Raw genomic sequence first — 23,478 nt, 5'->3', positions numbered from 1 at the left:
CAAACATTGTAAATGCAGGTGGTTGGATGTAACACATGCGAAAATGATCACCTAACAACAATGTAAATTCCTGTAAATTTCAAATTTGTGATTGCGGAATTCGGGTTGTTCCTGCATCTGGACATTCTTGAATATGCAAGAACTCCCTTTGAGCATACCATTGGTTCCTGCATGAACGCCCCCCTCAAGTATGCAATCTCTATTTTTTACAGTTTAAGCGCCATCTTCATGCATGTGTGAAACCAGAGTTACCAACGTTTTTTTATTACTAACCCAGCTCATCTCTGAAGTTACTGTCTTGGTGATACTTTTGATATTCTCGGTTTCCTCTCATTGTCTAAGGGGTGGCACTAGTTATCAAAGCCACAGTCAAAATTGGCCAAATGGTAAACATTCATTAATTTAAGGTTAGTCGTAATGTTAGCAGTGCAGTTATGGTTAAGTTTAAAATCGGACTCTAAGAAGATACGTTGTAGAAATAGGCAGGGTTTAGTCATTGTTATTACTGTGGCTGTGGTAAAGTCTACTTTGCCATGTGATTACCATGTGGACCAAATGTAAATAAAAGTATAGTTGTCATAGCTAGCTAGCTACCGGTGCCCCACCTCCCGCCTGCTGTGTACCGGAGTCCTAACAATGGCCGTGTTTCGAGAGGATCAAAACTGTGATGTATCATGGGTAAATTGTGACTGACTGATCTACAAATAATAATTAGAAGTTATTTATGATAATAACTTGCGGGTCGCAATTACACACTTCTTGTAAATCTACATAAGGAAACTACTACTATGGTTACCAAATAAATAGTCTGAATGGTCTAGTTGGCTAAATCTTTACAATTGGAATAAAAACGCGATGTCGAAAATACGTGAAGATGATCCACATCTCTGTTTATTGCAGACACAGGCTGGGATCAGATCAACCTCAGTCAAATAACATCAGGAGCAGCTAATCACCCTGGCATTAGTAAGTCATCTTCATTCTCAGTTTGTCTCATCCAAATATATCCAATAATTTCTCTGTATGTTACGGGTATCCCATCCTTTTCTTTTAGTCAGTTTGTTAGGTGTCCATAGTATACCCAAGATTAAAGAATATATATACAGTACCAGTCAAAAGTTTGGACACTCCTACTCATTCAAGGGTTTTTCTGAATTTTTACTATTTTCTGCATTGTAGAATAATAGTGAAGACATCAAAACTATGAAATAATACATATAGAATCATGGAGTAACCAAAAAAGTGTTCAAAATATATTTTACATGTTAAATTCTTCAAAGTAGCCATCCTTTGCCTTGATGACAGCTTTCCACAATCTTGGTATTCTCTCAACCAGCTTCACCTGTAATGCTTTTCCAACAGTCTTGGAGGAGTTCCCACATATGCTGAGCACTTGTTGGCTGCTTTTCCTTCACTCTGTGGTTCACCTCATCCCAAACCATCTCAATTGGGTTGAGGTCGGGTGATTGTGGAGGCCAGGTCATCTGATGCAGTACCATCACTCTCCTTCTTAATCAAATAGTCCTTTCACAGCCTGGAGGTGTCATTGTCCTGTTGAAAACCTATTATAGTCCCACTAAGTGCCCCGTAGCACTCACTTCTGTCATCATGAAGTTCTTCGAGAGGCTAGCCAAGGATCATATCAGCTCTATCTTACCTGACACCCTAGGCCCACTTCAATTTGCTTACCGCCCCAATAGATCCACAGATGATGCAATCGCCATCTCACTGCACACTGCTCTCTCCCATCTGGACAAGAGGAATACCTATGTAAGAATGCTGTTCATTGACTATAGCTCAGCATTCAACACCATAGTAGGTCTGAATCTCTCATATAAAATTCAACTGCACATACGTTTTGCAAATATACTGTACTTAAATATATTTTGTGAAAATGTAAGTTAAAAATAGTTTAATTGAAAGCTAAACCTTGTTCAAAGTATCGCTGTTTTTCTAACAAGCATTGCAGAGCGGGTTACAATTTAAATTTCATCCCCCCAGAAAAAATAACAAATATTATAACAAATATTATGGTTGTGCTGGTTGATAAAATACTTTTATTTATGAAAAAGATGTTTGAAAATGGTATTTTGTTTTTAAATGATATAGTTATTTGGAATGGTAAAGTTATGTCTTTCATGGAGCTATTGGAATTGTATGGGAAGGTCTGCTCAATCCAAGATTACAAACAATTGATTACAGCATGACACCAAAAATGGAAAAGGAGGTGGCAGCGGGAGGAGGTAGGAAACTGGTCTGTCTACCCAATATAAATGATCAAAACTGGCAGAGGTACAAAATAGCATAAATAGAAAAGTATACCAGTTTCATTTGAGGACCAGGATGTTTACAACTGTGCCATACAGATTGCAAAATAGCTGGGAAGAGATTAGTATTATTTATTTTAATTACATTTTTTGTAGGGGAGGGTTTGGCCGGTCAGGATGTCCTTGTCCCATCATGCTCTAGCGACTCCTTGTGGCGGGCCAGGTGTTGTGCAGAAGTATACCAGTTTCATTTGAGGACCAGGATGTTTACAACTGTGCCATACAGATTGCAAAATAGCTGTCAGTCTTGTAACTACCACTTTCTGCCACTTTCAAGGAGCGGGACTCTAACCCAGAAGCTTATAAGAAATCCCGCTATGCCCTCTGACGAATCATCAAACTGGCAAATTGTCAGTACAGGACTAAGATCGTCTCGTGCTACACTGGCTCTGACGCTCGTTGGATGTGGCAGGGCTTGCAAACCATTACAGACTACAAAGGGATGCACAGCCGAGAGCTGCCCAGTGACACAACACCATTATCCCAGAAACCCTAGACCCACTCCAATTAGCATACCGCCCCAACGGTGTCAGAGGAAGGCCCTAAAAATTGTCAAAGACTCCAGTCACCCTAGTCATAGACTGTTCTCTCTGCTTACACATGGCAAGCAGTACCGGAGCGCCATGTTTAGGTCCAAGAGGCATCTAAACAGCTTCTACCCCCAAGCCATAAGACTCCTGAACACCTCATCAAATGACTACCCAGACTATTTGCATTGCCCCCCTCCCAACCTTTTACACAGCTGCTACTCTCTGTTGTTATAATCTATGCATAGTCACTAATAACTCTACCTACATGTACATATTACCTCAACTAACCGGTCCCCCCACACATTGACTCTATGCCGGTACCCCCTGTATATAGTTTCGCTATTGTTATTTTACTGCTGCTCTTTAACTACTTGTTACTTTTATTCCTTATTCTTATCTGTATTTTTTTAAACTGCATTGTTGGGGCTCGTAAGTAAGCATTTCACTGTATGGTCTAAGTTGAACCATTGATTTGTTTAATGAAACTCTGCTGTGAGTGATCAAGTACACTATAAGTATAATTTCAGTGCCAAAAAAGATGTTTTGAGGTACTTTCTGAATTCCTGTTCAGAAGAGTGCAGAGAAAGAGAAAGTTGACAATGACTATCTGTTGGTATATGTTTCATTAGTCCATTGTTGATATTGTCCCACAATAATTAGCATGTCAGCAATCACGTTTTCAAGATATATAACTTTACAAATACAGAAATACAACCGGTATGATGTATTTTGTATAGTTGAAAGAGATGGGGCAAAAGGAGTGGCAGACTTACTGCAAATTAAGAAATGATGTGAATAAACTACAACAACAAAAAATAAGAAACTGTATTATGAAACCAAGAATCAATGAAATAAAGAATGATGGAAAAAACCTTTGGAGTACTTTAAATGAAATTATGGGCAGGAAGACAAATTAAACTTTCATCAAATCAGATGGCTTACAGTGGGGCAAAAAAGTATTTAGTCAGCCACCAATTGTGCAAGTTCTCCCACTTAAAAAGATGAGAGAGGCCTGTAATTTTCATCATAGGTACACTTCAACTATGACAGACAAAATGAGGGGAAAAAATCCAGAAAATCACATTGTAGGATTTTTTATGAATGTATTTGCAAATTATGGTGGAAAATAAGTATTTGGTCACCTACAAACAAGCAAGATTTCTGGCTCTCACAGACCTGTAACTTCTTCTTGAAGAGGCTCCTCTGTCCTCCACTCGTTACCTGTATTAATGGCACCTGTTTGAACTTGTTATCAGTATAAAAGACACCTGTCCACAACCTCAAACAGTCACACTCCAAACTCCACTATGGCCAAGACCAAAGAGCTGTCAAAGGAAATACCCTGGCTGACTGGCGGCACTGGCGGCTCCTTGCAGACTGGCGGCACTGGTGGCTCCTTGCAGACTGGCGGCGCTGGGCAGACTGGAGGCACTGGCGGCGCTGGGCAGACGGGTGGCTCAGGCGGCGCTGGGCAGACTGGAGACTCTGATGGCGCTGGGCAGACGGGAAGCTCCGGCAACGCTCGAGAGGAAGGATCTGGCAGCGGGACTGGCAGCACTGCCGGCCCCTGGCTGACTGGCGGCCCCTAGCTGACTGGCGGCACTGGGGGCCCCTGGCTGACTGGCGGCACTGGCGGCTCTTTGCAGACTGGCGGCGCTGGGCAGACTGGAGGCACTGGCGGCGCTGGGCAGACGGGTGGCTCAGGCGGCGCTGGGCAGACTGGAGACTCTGATGGCGCTGGGCAGACGGGAAGCTCCGGCAACGCTGGAGAGGAAGGATCTGGCAGCGGGACTGGCAGCACTGCCGGCCCCTGGCTGACTGGCGGCCCCTGGCTGACTGGCGGCACTGGCGGCCCCTGGCTGACTGGTGGCACTGGTGGCTCTTTGCAGACTGGTGGCGCTGGGCAGACTGGCGGCACTGGGCAGACTGGCGGCACTGGCGGCGCTGGGCAGACGGGTGGCTCAGGCGGCGCTGGGCAGACTGGCGACTCTGATGGCGTTGGGCAGACGGGAAGCTCCGGCAACGCTGGAGAGGAAGGATCTGGCAGCACTGAACTGAGTAGCTCTGGCGCCTCTGGAATGAGGGGCTCTAGTGCCTCTGAACTGAGGGGCGGGAGCTCTGGCAGCGCCGAACAGGCGGGAGACTCCGGCAGCGCTGGAGAGGAGGAAGGCTCCGGCAGCGCTGGACAGGCGGGAGAATTCGGCAGCGCTGGACAGGCGGGAGACTTCGGCAGCGCTGAACGGGCGGGAGACTCCGGCTGCGCTGGAGAGTAGGAAGGCTCTAGCAGCGCTGGACAGGCGGGAGACTCCAGCAGTGCTGGAGAGGAGGAAGGCTCCAGCAGCACTGGACAGGCGGGAGCACCTGTACGGATGAGACGGAGAGACAGCCTGGTGCGGGGGGCTGCCACCGGAGGGCTGGTGCGTGGAGGTGGTACCGGATAGACCGGACCGTGCAGGCGCACTGGAGCTCTTGAGCACCGAGCCTGCCCAACCTTACCCGGTTGAATGCTCCCGGTCGCCCTGCCAGTGCGGCGAGGTGGAATAGCCTGCACTGGGCTATGCAGGCGAACCGGGGACACCGTGCGCAAGGCTGGTGCCATGTAAGCCGGCCCAAGGAGACGCACTGGGGACCAGATGCGTAGAGCCGGCTTCATGGCACTTGGCTCGATGCTCACTCTAGCCCGGCCGATACGCGGAGCTGGTATGTACCGCACCGGGCTATGCACCCGCACTGGGGACACCGTGCGCTCCACCGCATAACACGGTGCCTGCCCGGTCTCTCTCGCCCCCCGGTAAGCACAGGAAGTTGGCGCAGGTCTCCTACCTGGCTTCGCCACACTTCCTGTGTGCCCCCCCAAGACATTTTTGGGGCTGACTCTCGGGCTTCCATCCACGCCGCCGCGCTGCCTCCTCATACCAGCGCCTCTCTGCCTTTGCCGCCTCCAGCTCTTCTTTGGGGCGGCGATATTCTCCAGGCTGTGCCCAGGGTCCTTTTCCGTCCAATTCGTCCTCCCATGTCCATTCCTCCTCGCGCTGCTCCTGCTGCCTCTTCTCCTGCTGCATCTTGGGGTGGCGACACTCCCCTGGTTTTGCCTAGGGTCCTCTCCCGTCGAGGATTTCTTCCCAAGTCCAGAAGTCTTTATTTCGCTGCTCCTGCTGCTGCCCGTTACCACGCCGCTTGGTCCTGTTGTGGTGGGTGATTCTGTAACGGCTTTCTTGTGGTGAAGGAGAGGCGGACCAAAATGCAGCGCAGTTTCTATTCATGGTTCTTTAATAAAGACTCTACACATGAACAAACTAACAAAACAAGAAACGTGAAAACCCAAAACAGCCCTATCTGGTGCAACCACAGAGACAGGAACAATCACCCACAAACACACAGTGAAACCCAGGCTACCTAAGTATGATTCTCAATCAGAGACAACTAATGACACCTGCCTCTGATTGAGAACCATACTAGGCCGAAACATAGAAATACCCAAATCATAGAAAAACATACATAGACTGCCCACCCCAACTCACGCCCTGACCATACTAAATAATGACAAAACAAAGGAAATAAAGGTCAGAACGTGACACACTTAAAAAGATGCCTGTAATTTTCATCATAGGTACACTTCAACTATGACAGACAAAATTAGGGGAAAAAATCCAGAAAATCACATTGTAGGATTTTTTATGAATTTATTTGCAAATTATGGTGGAAAATAAGTATTTGGTCACCTACAAACAAGCAAGATTTCTGGCTCTCACAGACCTGTAACTTCTTCTTGAAGAGGCTCCTCTGTCCTCCACTCGTTACCTGTATTAATGGCACCTGTTTGAACTTGTTATCAGTATAAAAGACACCTGTCCACAACCTCAAACAGTCACACTCCAAACTCCACTATGGCCAAGACCAAAGAGCTGTCAAAGGACACCAGAAACAAAATTGTAGACCTGCACCAGGCTGGGAAGACTGAATCTGCAATAGGTAAGCAGCTTGAAGAAATCAACTGTGGGAGCAATTATTAGGAAATGGAAGACATACAAGACCACTAATAATCTCCCTCGATCTGGGGCTCCACGCAAGATCTCACCCCGTGGGGTCAAAATGACCACAAGAACGGTGAGCAATAATCCCAGAACCACACGGGGGGACCTAGTGAATGACCTGCAGAGAGCTGGGACCAAAGTAACAAAGCCTACCATCAGTAACACACTACGCCGCCAGGGACTCAAATCCTGCAGTGCCAGACGTGTCCCCCTGCTTAAGCCAGTACATGTCCAGGCCCGTCTGAAGTTTGCTAGAGAGCATTTGGATGATCCAGACGAAGATTGGGAGAATGTCATATGATCAGATGAAACCAAAATATAACTTTTTGGTAAAAACTAAACTCGTCGTGCTTGGAGGACAAAGAATGCTGAGTTGCATCCAAAGAACACCATACCTACTGTGAAGAATGGGGGTGGAAACATCATGCTTTGGGGCTGTTTTTCTGCAAAGGGATCAGGATGACTTATCCGTGTAAAGGAAAGAATGAATGGGGCCATGTATCGTGAGATTTTGAGTGAAAACCTCCTTCCATCAGCAAGGGCATTGAAGATGAACTGTGGCTGGGTCTTTCAGCATGACAATGATCCCAAATACACCGCCCGGGCAACGAAGGAGTGGCTTCGTAAGAAGCATTTCAAGGTCCTGGAGAGGCCTAGCCAGTCTTCAGATCTCAACCCCATAGAAAATCTTTGGAGGGAGTTGAAAGTCCATGTTGCCCAGCAACAGCCCAAAAACATCACTGCTCTAGAGGAGATCTGCATGGAGGAATGGGCCAAAATACCAGCAACAGTGTGTGAAAATCTTGTGAAGACTTACAGAAAACGTTTGACCTCTGTCATTGGCAACAAAGGGTATATAACAAAGTATTGAGATACACTTTTGTTATTGACCAATTATTGACCAACCAAACTTATTTTCCACCATCATTTTCAAATAACTTCATAAAAAATCCTACAATGTGATTTTCTGGATTATTTTTTTTCATTTTGTCTGTCATAGTTGAAGTGTACCTATGATGAAAATTACAGGCCTCTCATCTTTTTAAGTGGGAGAACTTGCACAATTGGTGGCTGACTAAATACTTTTTTGCCCCCTGTAAGCCAACTGATTTGATGAAAGATGGAGTTTAATTTGTCTTTCTGCCCATAATTTCATTTAAAGAACTCAAGTTTTTTTCCATCATTCTTTATTTAATTGATTCTTGGCTTCATAATACAGTTTCTTATTTTTTGTTGTTGTAGTTTATTCACATCATTTCTCAATTTGCAGTAAGTCTGCCACTCCTTTTGCCCCATCTCTTTCAACTATACCAAATACATCATACCGGTTGTATTTCTGTATTTTTAAAGTTATATATCTTGAAAACGTGATTGTTGACATGCAAATTATTGTGGGACAATATCAACAATGGACTAATGAAACATATACCAACAGATAGTTTTTGGGTGGAGTTTTCTTTAAGTATATTTTCTTGAGATATGAAAAAGTATACTCTCAGGAAGCATGTTCCTCAGCTGTGCATGTTTCCTTATGTGGAATAAACAATTATTATCATTGTCAACTTTCTCTTTCTCTGCACTCTTCTGAACAGGAATTCAGAAAGTACCTCAAAAAATCTTTTTTGGCACTGAAATTATACTTATAGTGTACTTGATCACTCACAGCAGAGTTTCATTAAACAAATCAATGGTTCAACTTAAAAACAACTCTAAGTGTATTTTTTATGAATATACTAAAGTACAATTAAAGTATATGAAGTATTTGTAAGTGTGTTTAAGTGTAATGATAATGAACATATAGTATACTAAAACACTGAAAATAATTAATTAAAAATACAATTGTAATAAGTGTGTTAAGTGTAATGATAGGTAACATAGTTTAAAGACTGAAAATCAATGCATTTTAAGTACACTTGTAATAATTGTATTGAAGTGTAATGATACAATATGTATAGTAAACCTAAGATATACTAGAAAAGTACATCTCGTATTTGCAGTATATTATATGAACTTGTAGTATATTTAAGTATACGTCAGTGTATTTGTAATATATTAAAATATACTTCCGCTATTGTTATTTTAAGTAGGCCTTCAGCGGGTATCTGTATGTGATCCCAATCGTAAGCAAATACTCAATCTTCACCTCTTAATTTCCTCACATAACACCCTTTGGTTCCTCCAATTTCTCTCTTACTTTTTCATCACATCCTTTTTCTGACCAAGTCAGTTTGTACTATCTCAGTTTGACGCTTGGATGACGTTACGGTGAACATGTTGTTTGGACTCAAAATCTCAATCCAGTATCCATCCGGATCCTGTATAAAGGCCAGTCCCTTCATTTTACCTGTGTGGAGAAAGAACTTTGAGTGTTGCATCTACAAATTGAGAGAATACAGTTAAAGCAGACTGATACAGATGAAAGTAAATTGTTATGTATCCTACACACAAATGCGTTTTTCAGAGAGACCCTAAACATAACACAAAATAATTGTGTGAGAGGGTTATGTCAGGGAAGAGAAAAAATAAATACCATCATCTGGCTTCTTAACAAATGTTACTCCTTTTTCTTCAAATACTTTGCAGGCTGCATAAACATCAGGTACAGCAATTCCGATGTGCCCTGTATGATAGAGTGGAGAGGAAATATTTAAATAATGGGAAATTGCCTCATGGTGGAAAAGGAAAATGGCTGATCAGTACCACATTCAAAAGGTTGAATTTAAAAGATCATATCGTTTTCTCACCAAAACCTTTTGGCTCAGCGTTTCCGTTGTGATAAGATAGATTTTCAGAGCCCCAGTTGCTGAAAGAGAAGAGAGTAAAGAGAAAAATATGTCATCACCATCATAGTATTGCGACAGGGTTGGAACCATAGTTTCTAATGAACATAGTAACAAAACAAAAATACAGCGATTGTTTTCAGAAGACAGACGGAAGACAGAGGGACAACTAATGAAACAAATACCGAAAGATCGTTTTTGGGTGAAATCTTTCTTTAACATCTATGAATGGGATACTTAAAGAGTTACTCATTGACAGCCCACGAGCTACTGATAGCTTGGCGATCTGCCTGTTGGACACCCCTGGTTTGATGTTACTGGATCATCTTCTATTATATTCCATTTTTACAGTTCACTTCATAGTTCTGCTTACTAGCAGATCTGAAATCTATGTGCTTGTGTGCTGACCCACAGGGCACAGACGTCAATTTATTCATTCTATTCCACGTTGGTTCAACATAATTTCATTGAAATGACATGGAAACAACGTTGATTGAACCAATGTGTGCCCAGTGAGGTTTTAAGTGGGGTGCCTACTGTGTGAGTTCAATGGTGGCTCGTCGGGAGAAAGTCCATGCTGTCTTGTCCTTTATGTCTGCAGGGATTTCCTTCTTTTCCTCATAACCCAGGAAGTAGAGTGTGAAGCACATTGATGGGAAGTCTATTTTCTGCAGCAACCTGAGGCAAATAGCAATCACAACTGGTTCAACTGGTGGGACAATTGGAGGTGAAGATGGAGAATTACAACCCTCAAGGATCAATGAAAAGGTCACTAACATCACATGCAAAAGCAGAGGTTAATTTCTCATAACTCTGAAGAATCCAGTTCAAACCGATCACTCTACATAAAGTTAAAATGGATAGGGCCACATTAACCACAAAGGTAGAAACACATGGGAGAAGTTTTAGTCATAAACATATATAAATCACTATTTCTTGTTCAAGAGAATGAGAACTCATCTAGAGGGGTAGGGTACTTGGCCCGAAGCCCCTTCATCTTTGTGTGAGAGAGACGTATGGGACTCACGTCATGCCCATGATGCGTGTGTAGAAGTCTAAAGACTTGAGTGGGTCTTTCACCCTCAGCATAGTTTGCTGCAACATGTAATCCTGGGGAGGGACAGAGGGAGACAGAGAGAAGAAGGGGGAGTGTCGGGACGAGTTGTTGCTTGCAAAATATGTCTTGACCCCCTTACTTCTCCCCTTGTTCTCAGCTTGCAACTCTAGAAGAAAAATAAGTACTTAAACTAGAGCCAATACATTACTCAGTATAAGTAATTACATTCTAAGGCCTGGGACTAGTTCCCTAAATGTTTTTTTCCCATTGGTATTTGCTATAGGGGCTTGGCTATATAGCCTACAACTCACATAGCTGAGGCCGGAGACTCTTGCTCAACAACAGGTTTGCTGAGACAGACTGTGTCAAGCGAGTAAAATAAACCTACTGTGAATAAGTGACAAAGAAATGCTAGACATTCTACTGCGTGACACTAACCTGGGTGATAGGGTCCCCTTCTTTGCATGCTGCGGACACAGCCTCATCCGTAAGTCCTTTTTCTGTCATTTTGCAGTGAAAGACCAAATTGACAGCAGGCAAATTCACAGGCCGAGTAGCTTGGGATAGGCACTCCCAAAGCTGACTGTGGCAAGTCGAGACAATTGACAGCGAAGTATGACACTCCCTAAAGTTGGCAGGTAGGAGGGGTTCACAATTTTTTTTAACCGAAAGCACTAGGAGAGTATGTTAGTTATAAGTGTATAACCAATGCCGAGGAGGTGTGCATTGCAATGGAGGCTACAACTGTCAGAAAGCCTACTCAGTTTTAAGTGGCACAGGACCCTGGCAGAGTAGAGGATTAGGTGCAGAAGGATCTATGACAACTTTCCCTGGTAAATAATACTGTTGGAGCTATAAATGTGTGAAAAAGCAGGCCCTTACGATCCCCACTGTTAGACGTTTCAAGAATGTGGAATTGAGTGATAGGTTAGACATGTAAATAACACGGAAGGCCTACACTGTATGTATGGTTGAATTAAATGGAATTAATGATTTAGTAGGCATGATGTAATTAAACATCCTAAAAATATATGTTTTGATAAAAAGCACATTCCTTTACCACTAGAGGTGCTTAAAAATCAATAGTTCAAAATTAGGATATTCTTTTTGATGTTGTATCGTTTTGACAAAATAGCAATATTATTTTTGCACTAGTAGGCTTTACCTGCACCAAACTCCCGTATTTTAACTCCCTAGCTTGTTCTCCATCTTCTTTATAAATAGGGAGCCAATTTGTTTTCAACAAATTCCAGTCTTAGCATCTGCTTCATCTGCTGCATGTTTTGCTTGTAAGCTGGAATCAGGAGGATATAATTATGGTCAGATTTGCCAAATGGAGGGTGAAGGAGAGCTTTATACGTGTCTCTGTGTGTGGAGTAAAGGTGGTTTAGAATTTTTTCCCTCTGGTTGCACATTTAACATGCTGATAGAAATGAGGTCAAATTGATTTAAGTTGCCCTGCATTAAAGTCCCCGGCCACTTGAGCCAATCAGTTGTGTTGTGACAAGGTACAGAACACAGCCCTATTTGGTAAAAGACCAAGTCATTATTATGGCAAGAACAGCTCAAATAAGCAAAGAGAAATGACAGTCCCAAGTTACTTTAAGACATGAAGGTCAGTCAATCTGCCAAATGGGAAAGCTTCTTCAAGTGCAGTTGCAAAAACCATCAAGTGCTATGATGAAACTGGCTCTCATGAGGACTGCCACAGGAAAGGAAGACCCAGAGTTACCTCTGCTGGAGAGGATAAGTTCATTAGAGTTACCAACCTCAGAAATTAAAGGCCAAATAATTCCTTCACACAGTTCAAGTAACAGACACATCTCAACATCAACTGTTCAGAGGAGACTGCGTGAAGCAGGCCTTCATGGTCAAATTACTGAAAAGAAACCTCTACTAAAGGACACCAATCAGAAGAAGAGACTTGCATGGGCCAAGAAACACGAGCAATAGACATTAGACCGGTGGAAATCTCTCCTTTGGTCTGATGAGTCCATATTTGAGAATTTTGGTTCCAACCGCCATGTCTTTGTGGGACACAGAGTAGGTGAACGGATGATCTCTACATGTGTGGTTCCCACCATGAAGCATGCAGTAGGAGGTGTGATGGTGTAGGGGTGCTTTGCTGGTGAAACTGTCTGTGATTTATTTAGGATTTAAGGCACACTTAACCAGCATGGCTACCACAGCATTCTGCAGCAATACACCATCCCATCTGATTTGTGCTTAGTGTGACTATCCTTTGTTTTTCAACAGGACATTGACCCAACACGCCTCCAGGCTGTGTAAGGGCTATTTGTCCAAGAAGGAGAGTGATGGAGTGCTGCATCAGATGACCTGGCCTCCACAATCACCCGACTTCAACCCAGTTGAGATGGTTTAGGATGAGTTGAACCGCAGAGTGCAGGAAAAGCAGCCACCAAGTGCTCAGCATATGTGGGAACTCCTTCAAGACTGTTGGAAAAGCATTCCGGGTGAAGCTGGTTGAGAGAATTCGAAGAATGTGCAAAGCTGTCATCAAGTCAAAGGGTGTCTACTTTGAAGAATCTAAAATCTATTTTACGCCCTCTTCCAAATGGTAGCTATAAATGCAGAGGATGCACACAGTGCAACAATATGATGAAGTGTGAATATTTCTGCCACCCACATACAGAAAAACGGTTCCAAATAAATGACATCATTACGTGTTCCACCACCCATGTTATTTACATTATTAAATGCCCATGTGGGCTGTGCTATGTAGGTAAAACCTCTCGTTCTTTCAAACAGAGAATCAGATAACATAAAAGTTCAATCAGGAGAAACGACAGGGATTATCCAGTTGCAGTACATTTGAATGACCTAAAGCATGACATTTCTACCATTAGATTTTGTGGCATAGAGAAAGTTAAGATATCAGACAGGGGAGGAGATAGATTAATAATAATCTGAGTAAAAGAGAATGCTTTTGGATTTTTACCCTCCAGACATTATTTCCTAAAGGTCTTAATGATGAAATGCCTATGTATGTTATGTTGTAAATGAGAATATGAATTATGCCCCTATTTCAGATTACTCTGACGTTTTTTATATGATGTACCCAATAATTCATGAAAACTTGCTCGGTAGGTCTATGTCCTCATTGTGGTTTTACAGACGTGTTTAATACGTCTTATTTACCCAATTTATTTGAATATTTATGAAATGCATATTGTTATATTTGGTAGCACTTATTTGTTTTTCCTTTGCCTCCAACCCCTTTTCATGTGTGGAACGGATGTGGGTGGGGCTAGGTCTACATAAGGTTGCTAATTTAAAGAAATTCACAAAAGCTCTGGCGAATGCCGTGAGGCCGATATGTAAGCTTATTAAAGATCAGTGATACTATCAAGAGCAGTGTGCGGGTTCTTTTTTCCTTCATCTTGTTCAACTGTTACCATGCACCTGCAAAAAAGATTGCTCAGATGTGCGAGTGCCTTTTGAATTAAGAATCTAAAATCAAAAATATTTTGATTTGTTTAACACTTTTTTGATTACTACATGATATTTGTTATTTCATAGTTTTGATGTGTTCACTATTATTCTACAACGTAGAAAATAGTAAAAATAAAGAAAAACCCTTGAATGAGTAGGTCTGTCCAAACTTTTGACTGTTACTTTATATATATATAAAACAGGCAACCCAAATATTTTGGTATTAATAAGTGTCACATATCAGTTTGTAAACAATGTAAAATTTAAAAAAAAAGTGAATAAAGCTGTATAAATCATGTATAAACATGATGTCGTTTTTGCTTTCTTGAGTAAGGCAGCTCCAAAATGCAGGCGTTTCAGCCTAGCTCAGTGCTTTCTGTGGTGGAGGGGCAGCCAGCAGAGAATACAGAGTGTAGGGTTTGGTAATTATCTCTAGTTGCGCTGTGATTTGCTCAGTGTTCTGATGCCACGAGGATACTAAAGTCACCACAAAATCAAAGGGAGAGCTCGAAAATTCAAGCCCCTTGGGTGCTGTTATAGAGTTACATTAGAAATGCCCATTCTAGAAGGCTAAAGGTCATAAAATGACGTTAAAACACGTTATATCTACCGTAGCTTTAATTGTATTGATCATGTCAACATCATACTTTCAAAATCTTGGCTAGCAAGCTAGCAGTTATCATCAGGAATCAAGTCGACAAACTACTTGCAAATTCTTTTCAATTCTTTTCATAAAGGATTATGGAGAAATTATGAAGAGAAATTATAGATAAGACGTATTGGTGCTCATCGGCCATTGGACATGAACATTAGACAACAAGTTGAAAATGGCAAATTCAACAATGAATGGTTTGGAAGAAATCAGTGTCTAACTGAAAACATTGCAAAGCAATCAGTCTGGGTTTAAGGGTCTCTTTTCCAAGCTTAAAATGATAAACATTTAACATTGGACATACTGTCAATCCAGTGGCCAATGGCCTCTTTCTAGAGCTCCGACCTGAAGATTACTGACATCATGATTCAGTATAGTTTTTTTCTTCAGATTTCCCAGCTCTCTTGAAAGCGCCATAAATCCAGAGAATGGTAGACATTGATGAATGGTAGACATTGATGAACCTTCCTGTTTAAGTGAGCACAGCAAAACACGGCGAGTCCAAAAATGTATTGTATGCTGCTGCATAAATTATGCCAGGGAGATTTGTATAATGTAGCTAAGAAAGTAACACTAAGTGTATGTTGTGTAGTAAGCTGTTTGTAGCCCATGTGCCTCATCCTAAAAATTTGTCCCCTTTCCTCCTCATACCTTAGCCTACTGTTCTGACTTGGTGGCACACATGTAGCCTATAGCCTGTTTTAGAGAAATGCCATCATCAAATATTATAAGAGCTTTCATTGTCTGCTTATACGCCCCCTTTATTTATCCTACGGTTCTGACTTGGTATACAGGGAGAATACTGTAAGAACGCCCATGTTTGTCCTCTTATGCCATAGTTTGTACATCTCAATTGTCAGTCAAACCACATTTGTTTAAGCAAGTCAGCCATATCAGCTATGTTTTTTTTAAAGGCAGTAGATGAAGATGAATTAACTGTTTCTCTACCAGACAAAGCTCTGCTGATAGCTAGGTGTAGCAGTGGTAAGGATTCACTCCATGGTGCTGAAAAGAAAGTGTGGTTGAGTTAGTGTGGTTGAGGTGGGGAAATGATTGTTGTCCATTTAAGTGATAATGCCCGAGAAGCCGGTGTTTGGACGACTTATCGGCACGGGTGTTGTTTGTCTCGGTCCGGCAAAACGTGCCAATATATCCACCAAACACAGGCTTCTAGGGCATTATCACTTTTATACAACAGGTTACCAACGTAATTAAATAACGATTCGCATATTATAATTGAAAACGTTATTTAGTTATTACTATTTCATCCTTCCTTCCAGATATAGTCCAGAAACAAATCTAGGGTTGCTACCCAAGCCGGCTGGTCGTTCGTTCTATTGGTTCCGTTGCCAGAGATGCGACCCAGTCGTTCAGTCTTTTTGTTCTGTGTTTACGGACGCGACCCAGTCGTTCGTTCTAAATGTTCCATTGCCATACTGGCTGGCAACATTCTTATCCCTTGCTTGCTAGCTAGCCAACTAATTTAGTTACGTCAAACAGCGTAGACAGAATAACAGCAGCAGCTGCATTTGTTTATTAAGCTGTTTTTTAGTGACATGTATTTGGATACGTCTATAACAATGAGCTGATGAGGCACTATTTCACCTGCCATAGAAAATGTGCTCTCTTGTTAGGACACTTTTCAGAGGAAGTAGCCAACCACACAGAGCTCTAACACTAATTTCAAACTGAAGCTGGAAAGACTGTCTCGTTTGACCTTTTTTCAATTGACATTTCTTTGTATAGATCCATAAAAAATTATGCCAGCTGATTCATGATTTCGACTGGCTGAGAAACGCTGCCTGCCTCTCTCTCGTCCCGACTCCCGACCCCTACACGGCCATTACAATGGGACTGTTTGAGATGTAACATTTAAACAATTTTGTAAATGTCGGAGAGACAGACAGCAGGGTTTATACAAATCTCTGCTGTTGAAAACTAAATGTTAGTGTAAAAGAAATGTGAGATAATGTCTAGATTATTTTTATAGTGGAGAGTTGATGATACAGTGGATTGCGCAGTCAGATGGAACAGAGTAAATAGGTATTTTAACGTCAGATTTAACCAGTGCTAATTTGTGGAATAGACACAGCCTGGAATGCGCTTTTAACCAATCAGCATTCAGTATTGAATACTTAAATGGAAAACTACTGAACATGGTAGCGGACTATATTGCCACTCCTATTTTTAATCTGACCTGGAGGGAAATCAAAGTAATTCCGTTACCCAGAAATGGTAAAGAACCCTTTACTGGTTATATCAGTTGACCAATCAGCTTGCTGCCGGCTCTTTGCAAACTTTTGGGAAAAATGGTGTTTGACCAAATATAATGCTATTTTTTCTGTAAACAAATTAACAACAGACACTCAGCATGCTTATAGAGAAGGGCACTCAACATGTACTGCACTGACACAAATTACTGATGATTGGTTGAAGGAACTTGATAATAAGAAGTTTGTGGGAGCTGTACTCTTAGATTTCAGTGCAGCCTTTGATATTATTTACCTTAACCTGTTGTTGAAAAAACATATGTTGTATGGCTTTTTAAGTTCTGCAATATAGTAAATAGATTATTCAAATTCCGTATCAATTCAAATTGTTTTCGAAAATGAGCAGTTTACTCTTTCCTGAGGAAGACATACTCCATTATCAGGTCAATTAAAAAACAAGTGTATAACCTATAACAACAGAATATAACCTATAATGACTGTCATGCCAGAGGTGTCATGCCCATAGGGGGCACAAGGGCATGTGCCGCCTCAGATTTGTCCTTTTACATTTTATTTATTTATTAATAACTAAACTTGATTTTTTTTGCCCACGTTTTATCACAATTATTTAGAACGAGATCTGTCAGCTGTATTTTGTGGAGGGAGTGCACTGACTGGACTAGACAAAGAATACCTCCCCATTCTCCCTAGTAAGTGGTTCCTTCCAAGGTGCACCACGGAGCAAAGACATGCTAGGTAGGATTCTAGATACTCTAGTATCTAGTGCGTGCAGATATTATCATCAGTGGAAGATGAGAGAGAGTGTCGAGTGACACACACATGGGGGTTTGATCTGATTTTAGCTGCAGGTGATGGGCAGGACTCGTAGGAGGTATATTTGTAAATTAATTTGATCAAGCTACCGTATGTACCATATTGATTCCTTCTTGAATAAATAAAACTAATACATTGTGTTGTGTATCTGTAATACTAGCCACCTAGCTTGCTAGCTAGACAGCTGGATAGGTTCCCAATCTCCCAACATCCTAACTAGCTACCAAGCCGTTTCAGGCTATCAATGAAGTTAATCAAGTTGTCTAAGCGTCTTAGCTGGCATGTTTTAACTATTGGATCATGATACTGTATACCAGTGTGGCAGTTGTACTAAACTCGTAAGGCATAAAAGTTCCTAAATAATCTATGTGTATCATTAATTCAATTGAACAGGTAAACATTATGCATAATTATTATGGAAAAGGCTGTTTCAGGTGTTTGACTTCCCCCCTCAATCCTCACATACTTTGTGCCCCCTCTAAAATAATGGGTACATAATTCCACTGGGTGTCACGCCCTGACCATAGAGAGCTGTTTATTCTCTGTTGGTTGGGGTGATCTAGGTGATTAATGGTTTATTTTGGCCTGGGATTTATTTTGGCCTGGGATGGTTCCCAATCAGAGACAGTTGTTTATCGTTGTCTCTGATTGGGGATCATATTTAGGCAGCCATTTCCTCATTGTGCTTTGTGGGATCTTGTCTACAGTTAGTTGCCTGTGTGCACAAGAGTAGCTGTCCGTCGAGTTTCTATTAATTAAAATATGTGGAACTCTACGCATGCTGCACCTTGGTCCAATCATTTCGACAAATGTGACACTGGGACTCATGCTCACAGCGAATTGTATGTGAGAGGAATCAGGAAGCTATTTATGGCTGGGTGAGGTAATGTGTTTTTTAAGTCACTGCTCTTCTCATGAAGCACAGACAAAAAAAATGTACAGCATTTCTTAGGAACAAAGTTAGAAAGAAGTAGAATTAAACAAAATACAAAAAATGTGACTATGAATAACAATAATAATAAAACAACATTTATAAGCAAACACTGTAGTTACTGTATAACAAAAATGCCAACAGTTCAAACACAAATGCTAATTCAAAAACAGTATGACATGAACAGGAAACAAATCATTTTACCAGTATATAATTAGTCATAGTCAATTATACAATTTTATTTTCACCAATGTATTGACAGATTGCAAATATTATTATCATATATTATATCATTATTAATCTTCAACAAATCCTAATTTAGTACATTTTATTGTTGTTGGAATAATGTTTTCAGTAATTACTGTAAAACTTAAGATTTCATAGGAAGTTATAGAACCAACACATGTATTTAGTATTTTTCTCCATTGCAACCTAACACACTTTCTTAGAATAAACCTCTTCTCTCATTAGAAGAAGAGACAGAAAACCTCTAGCTTTCAGAGTCCTAATCCATAATCCCTTTCTATGCTCAATCATCACCCTCTAATTCGCTTGGTAGATTCTGCCCTGGAAGGCTGCCATGAACTACTGCTCAGGGTTCAAGTCAGTAGGAGCAGCATCACTTGGATCTGATTGGTTCTCCCCTTCCGTCACAAGACCCTTGACCATCCTATAAAACAACAGGAAAAGAATAGGCTTCAGTGCATGGGTGGATTATGTGGGGTAGCGTGCAAGGTAGCTGAGAGATGCAGTGAGGAAGGAGAGCTAATCTGTTCAGGATTATGCCAAAAGGTGGTTTTCAAGTTAAATCTGGAGCCAGTAGGTAGGGTGTGTGGGTGATGGTGATGGAAACACTGCTAACAGGATATTGGGTTAAAAAACAGATGCCAGCATCCCGGAGTCGCCTCTTCACTGTTGAAGTTGAGACTGGTGTTTTGCGGGTACTATTTAATGAAGCTGCCAGTTGAGGACTTGTGAGGCGTCTGTTTCTCAAACTAGACACTCTAATGTACTTGTCGTCTTGCTAAGTTGTGCACCGGGGCCTCCCACCTCTTTCTATTCTGGTTAGATCTTCAGTTTCTTGGTAATTTCTCGCATGGAATAGCCTTCATTTCTCAGAACAAGAATAGACTAGGGAGTTTCTGGCCATTTTGAGCCTGTAATCGAACCCACAAATGCTGATGCTCCAGATATCAACTAGTCTAAAGAAGGCCAGTTTTATTGCTTCTTTAATCAGAACAACAGTTTTCAGCTGTGCTAACAAAATTGCAAATCGGTTTTCAAATGATCAATTTGCGTTTTAAAATGACAAACTTAACATGCACACGATGGTGCACGCGGACGCCTCCCGGAGCCTGTTTGATCATCACGTAAGGTGCATTGAACTTTTAGCTAGACCCAGGGAGTAAAGGGAGACACTCACCTCTCACTGTTATTGGTGATATTTGACGCACTTCCTCCAATCCTGGCCTGTGATGTGCCTGGGACAAGGGACTCATCTCGTTGTGTCATCAGGCTGGGTCTCTGGTCAGACTGGCTGCGCCTACTGACAGTCTGGGACCCTCGTGTGGACAGCCTTCCCCGGGAGGGCTCACCATAGGCCCTGGGTAGCGTGGAGCTACAGGAGGGGGTCCAGATCTGGGAGTTCGATTGGCTATTTTGACAGAACACCGATCGGGCATCATTGAATGACACTGAGGGTGACCTGTCTTCTTCACCACTCTTCTCTGTGCTCAATCTCAGGACCCGGGGTGAGGATGGACGTGAAGGTGGATTAGGCTGTGATAAAGCAGGGGGGATTGGTAGTTCTTGTTGAATAGAGGGACAAGAGGGTGGTAGGCGAACTCTGTAGACTGTTGGGATGGTTGGTGGCATGCTGGTGGGGTAATACTCCCCCCCATAGTGGTTGCTGCTTCCTTGCCTGAGGCTCACCCCAGCTCTAAGGGGTCCTCGAACCCCCTGATCAGGTCTCGTAGGAGTGGATTCAGTTGCATTGCGCAGGTGGATGATCTTACAGGCCTGACTGTATAGCGATGTAGCCTGATGATCTCCCCTCACCATGGTATCTTGCCTGATTGGTCCGACACTGCCACGGTTGGGCAGAACCGTCATGGTCTGCAACGAGGCCCTCAGGCGCTGACAGGTGGTGCTTGTTTGGTGTGGCACAGGGTGGCCCCTACTGGTGATGTCCTCCTCTTCCCCGCCCTGATCATCCGGGTTCTCCTCGTTGCTCTCATAGGAGTTGTCCATCAGGACCTCAGGGGGAGGTGGGGGCAGGTAGTCCACATCTAGGTCCTCCCTGCCTTCCACTGGCCAGGGAGGACCTGGAGTTTCACTCCTCCTAGACCCCCTAAGGTGTGTACTAGTGAGACTTTGGACTTGTCTAACATCCGTCCCACCACTGAATGTGTTTATGAGTCTTTTGACGGAGTTGCGGCCAGGGGGTTGTGGTGCTATCGCTGGTAGAGAAGTTGGTGTTTGGTTTGCCTTCGCGGACCCTTTGAGTTCATATCTAGAAACCTTCCTCCTTCCTGAAGAGTGTCTCCTCAGAGTGTCGTCTCCCATCCGCTGGTCCAGATCTTTCTGTTGCAGCTCCTGAACATCGAAAGATTCTATGGACTGTGAGTGTGGCGGTCTCACTGGCCTGCCCAAGGGGGCAGCGGTCTGGGGTTGTTTGGGTGGCTGCCTCTCACTGCGCTTGGGGGTCTGAATGGGGTCTGACAAGGAAGAGTTGGACCGCACCCTCCCTGACCTCTCTTCATCCTCCTCATCTTCATCATCATCCACTTCATTTTCCTCCTCACTTTTATTAAGGCATACCTTGTCAGGTGAATGGCTTAGGGGTGTGGGGCGAGCACTGCCACCGGGCCCAGAACTCCCCCGTTGGCGACGTTGACGCTCTGATCCCGTCAGCGACTCATTCTCTCCCCCAATGCCGCTGTCCTCGCTGTGAAGAGACAAGTCATCGAGGTTGCACTTGGCGGCTGCCTCCACGCGTGCCAGCACCTGGCTCAGACGCTCCTCTACCGCTCGCTTGGCCTGCAGCCTCTTGCCCAGTAGTTTAGATAGCGAGGCAAAGTAGTCTGCCGCCTCTTCCAGTGCGGTGTCTCCCAGGACTTGGACCGAGCTCCCCACCAGCTTAAACTTTTCAGTGGAATCCTGGAGCAGCTGCTGCAGCAGGTCTGGCGGGGGTTCTGATGGGTCAGCACTGGGCTTGGCAGGGATGGGATATGGGGCCCTTGTCTCGGAGGGCCAGGCCATGTGGTTGCCATGTTCCTTCAGCATCAGCTCGCCATCATCAGCCATCTCCTCTAGGGCCTGGTTGACCTCCTCGAAGAGCATTACAATGACTGTTATGATGGGCTGCAGGGAGAGGTGGGTCTGGGCGACCTGGTCCAGCATCTCCAGCAGGGTTTCACACTTGGAGATGTTGGGGTTCAGGTATGTGTAGGCGGCCTGGTGAGCTCTCACAATGTGTATGGGGAGGTCCACCTTCCCCTGCATGATGGAGGTATTTATCTCCTTTTCTTTTCGGCAACCCTGTTTGACGCCCTTATATTTCCTTCGCTGCTCTACCTTTTTCACCTGCTTTTCCAGTAATTTCTCACTCTGTATGTCTCTCACCTGACACGTCATTTTGACCTCGATTTCAGAGACAGCCCCTGGGTTTGACACAACGGCTGTGTTGGGGGCCATGTCCGACACTTTGCCCAGAGGGGCCATAGGATTCACCTCTGATAATGAGAATTCCTCTAATTCTTTGTCAATATCCATATCGTCAATATCTTGGTTTTCTCCCTCAACAGGTTTGATGTCATCCAACTTTGGTGGTCCTGGCAGCGGATCCTTGTGGATCCCATCTGCGACCCCGGGGAAAAGCTGACCCTTGGATGGGGAACAGCCCATTTTTACGTCCAAATGTCGGAAAAATAGTTTTGATTTAAGTTCTTCGTTTACGATGTAATTTCAATAAAGAGATACAGAACCAAATCTTTAACCTCTTACGTGTGGATAGTCTTGCTCATCCATTGGTGCGTATGTCTGATTGCCTTTGAAAACTTGTGTGTTCAGCAGGGTGCGTATCTTAACTTAACAGCAATTCAGCTTCTCAATCCATCTTCTTTACTGGGTTCTTCAATAGATGGCTCATACCGACTGTCTATCATTTTTAACATTCTTCTGGGTTTCGTGTATGTGCAGTCCGGCTGAGGCTTCTGGAAGCTATGCAGTCCTCCCCAATGAAACGGAGCTAGAGAGACTGAGGAGCTAAACGGATCAAGTAGGATTGGAGGACTCATGCACACAGATGGTCACATTAAGTGAATGATGCACGCACGCACGCACACAAATGCACATAATACTAAGCCCATCAAGGTAATCGGGGCCAAGTTTGTCAGGTGTCTTTTTCAACCTCTTCCACCGTAGGTCTAATGAATGTTTACAGGCAACAGGCAACAGTGGAGTTAAGATACGGGTCAAATCAGAGACAGGAAGCTGCCCATGTTCTCTAGTTGAGTTACTTTGTTTTGTTTCCCAACTATCCAACTATTCTTGTTCACAGACACATACCACACTCTCCTCCATGTGCCCTGTAAAGTTTCCCTTGTCTTGTGTTTCTAAATGTACAGACGTGTTATTTACTGAATTGAAAAACCGATATAAAGTCATCT

General features: G+C 43.1%; 2 protein-coding genes and 1 long non-coding RNA gene across 6 annotated transcripts; 1 reads left to right on the top strand and 2 right to left on the bottom strand.

Annotated features, from left to right (window-relative positions):
* Window positions 1-6: 6 nt before the first annotated feature.
* Window positions 7-22,721, top strand: LOC109900909 (uncharacterized). Of its 4 annotated transcripts, none has more exons than XR_002256660.2 (3): window positions 7-188; window positions 901-966; window positions 22,615-22,721. It is a non-coding gene; the product is annotated as an uncharacterized LOC109900909 (long non-coding RNA). The 4 variants fall into 4 exon arrangements; XR_004211933.1 differs by lacking the exon at window positions 22,615-22,721 and adding an exon at window positions 2,605-2,780; XR_002256659.2 differs by lacking the exon at window positions 7-188 and adding an exon at window positions 223-678.
* On the bottom strand, window positions 7,867-11,339 carry LOC109900906 (lactoylglutathione lyase). Its single transcript, XM_020496796.2, has 6 exons — window positions 11,167-11,339; window positions 10,699-10,781; window positions 10,209-10,349; window positions 9,636-9,694; window positions 9,422-9,511; window positions 7,867-9,235 (listed from the first exon to the last, which is right to left on the bottom strand). Exons 1-6 carry the CDS (start codon window positions 11,233-11,235, stop codon window positions 9,093-9,095), a joined length of 585 nt encoding a protein of 194 aa, XP_020352385.1. The 5' UTR covers window positions 11,236-11,339; the 3' UTR covers window positions 7,867-9,092.
* On the bottom strand, window positions 18,702-23,068 carry LOC116376519 (uncharacterized). The gene is made up of 2 exons (XM_031837400.1): window positions 20,232-23,068; window positions 18,702-19,478 (listed from the first exon to the last, which is right to left on the bottom strand). Exons 1-2 carry the CDS (start codon window positions 22,712-22,714, stop codon window positions 19,394-19,396), a joined length of 2,568 nt encoding a protein of 855 aa, XP_031693260.1. The 5' UTR covers window positions 22,715-23,068; the 3' UTR covers window positions 18,702-19,393.
* Window positions 23,069-23,478: the final 410 nt, after the last annotated feature.

This window comes from Oncorhynchus kisutch, linkage group LG12 (genome assembly GCF_002021735.2).
Source record: "Oncorhynchus kisutch isolate 150728-3 linkage group LG12, Okis_V2, whole genome shotgun sequence".
Classification (NCBI taxonomy): Eukaryota; Metazoa; Chordata; class Actinopteri; order Salmoniformes; family Salmonidae; genus Oncorhynchus; species Oncorhynchus kisutch.
The sequence above is the reverse complement of the archived record's forward strand: the minus strand, read 5'-3'. Positions and strand labels throughout refer to the sequence as shown.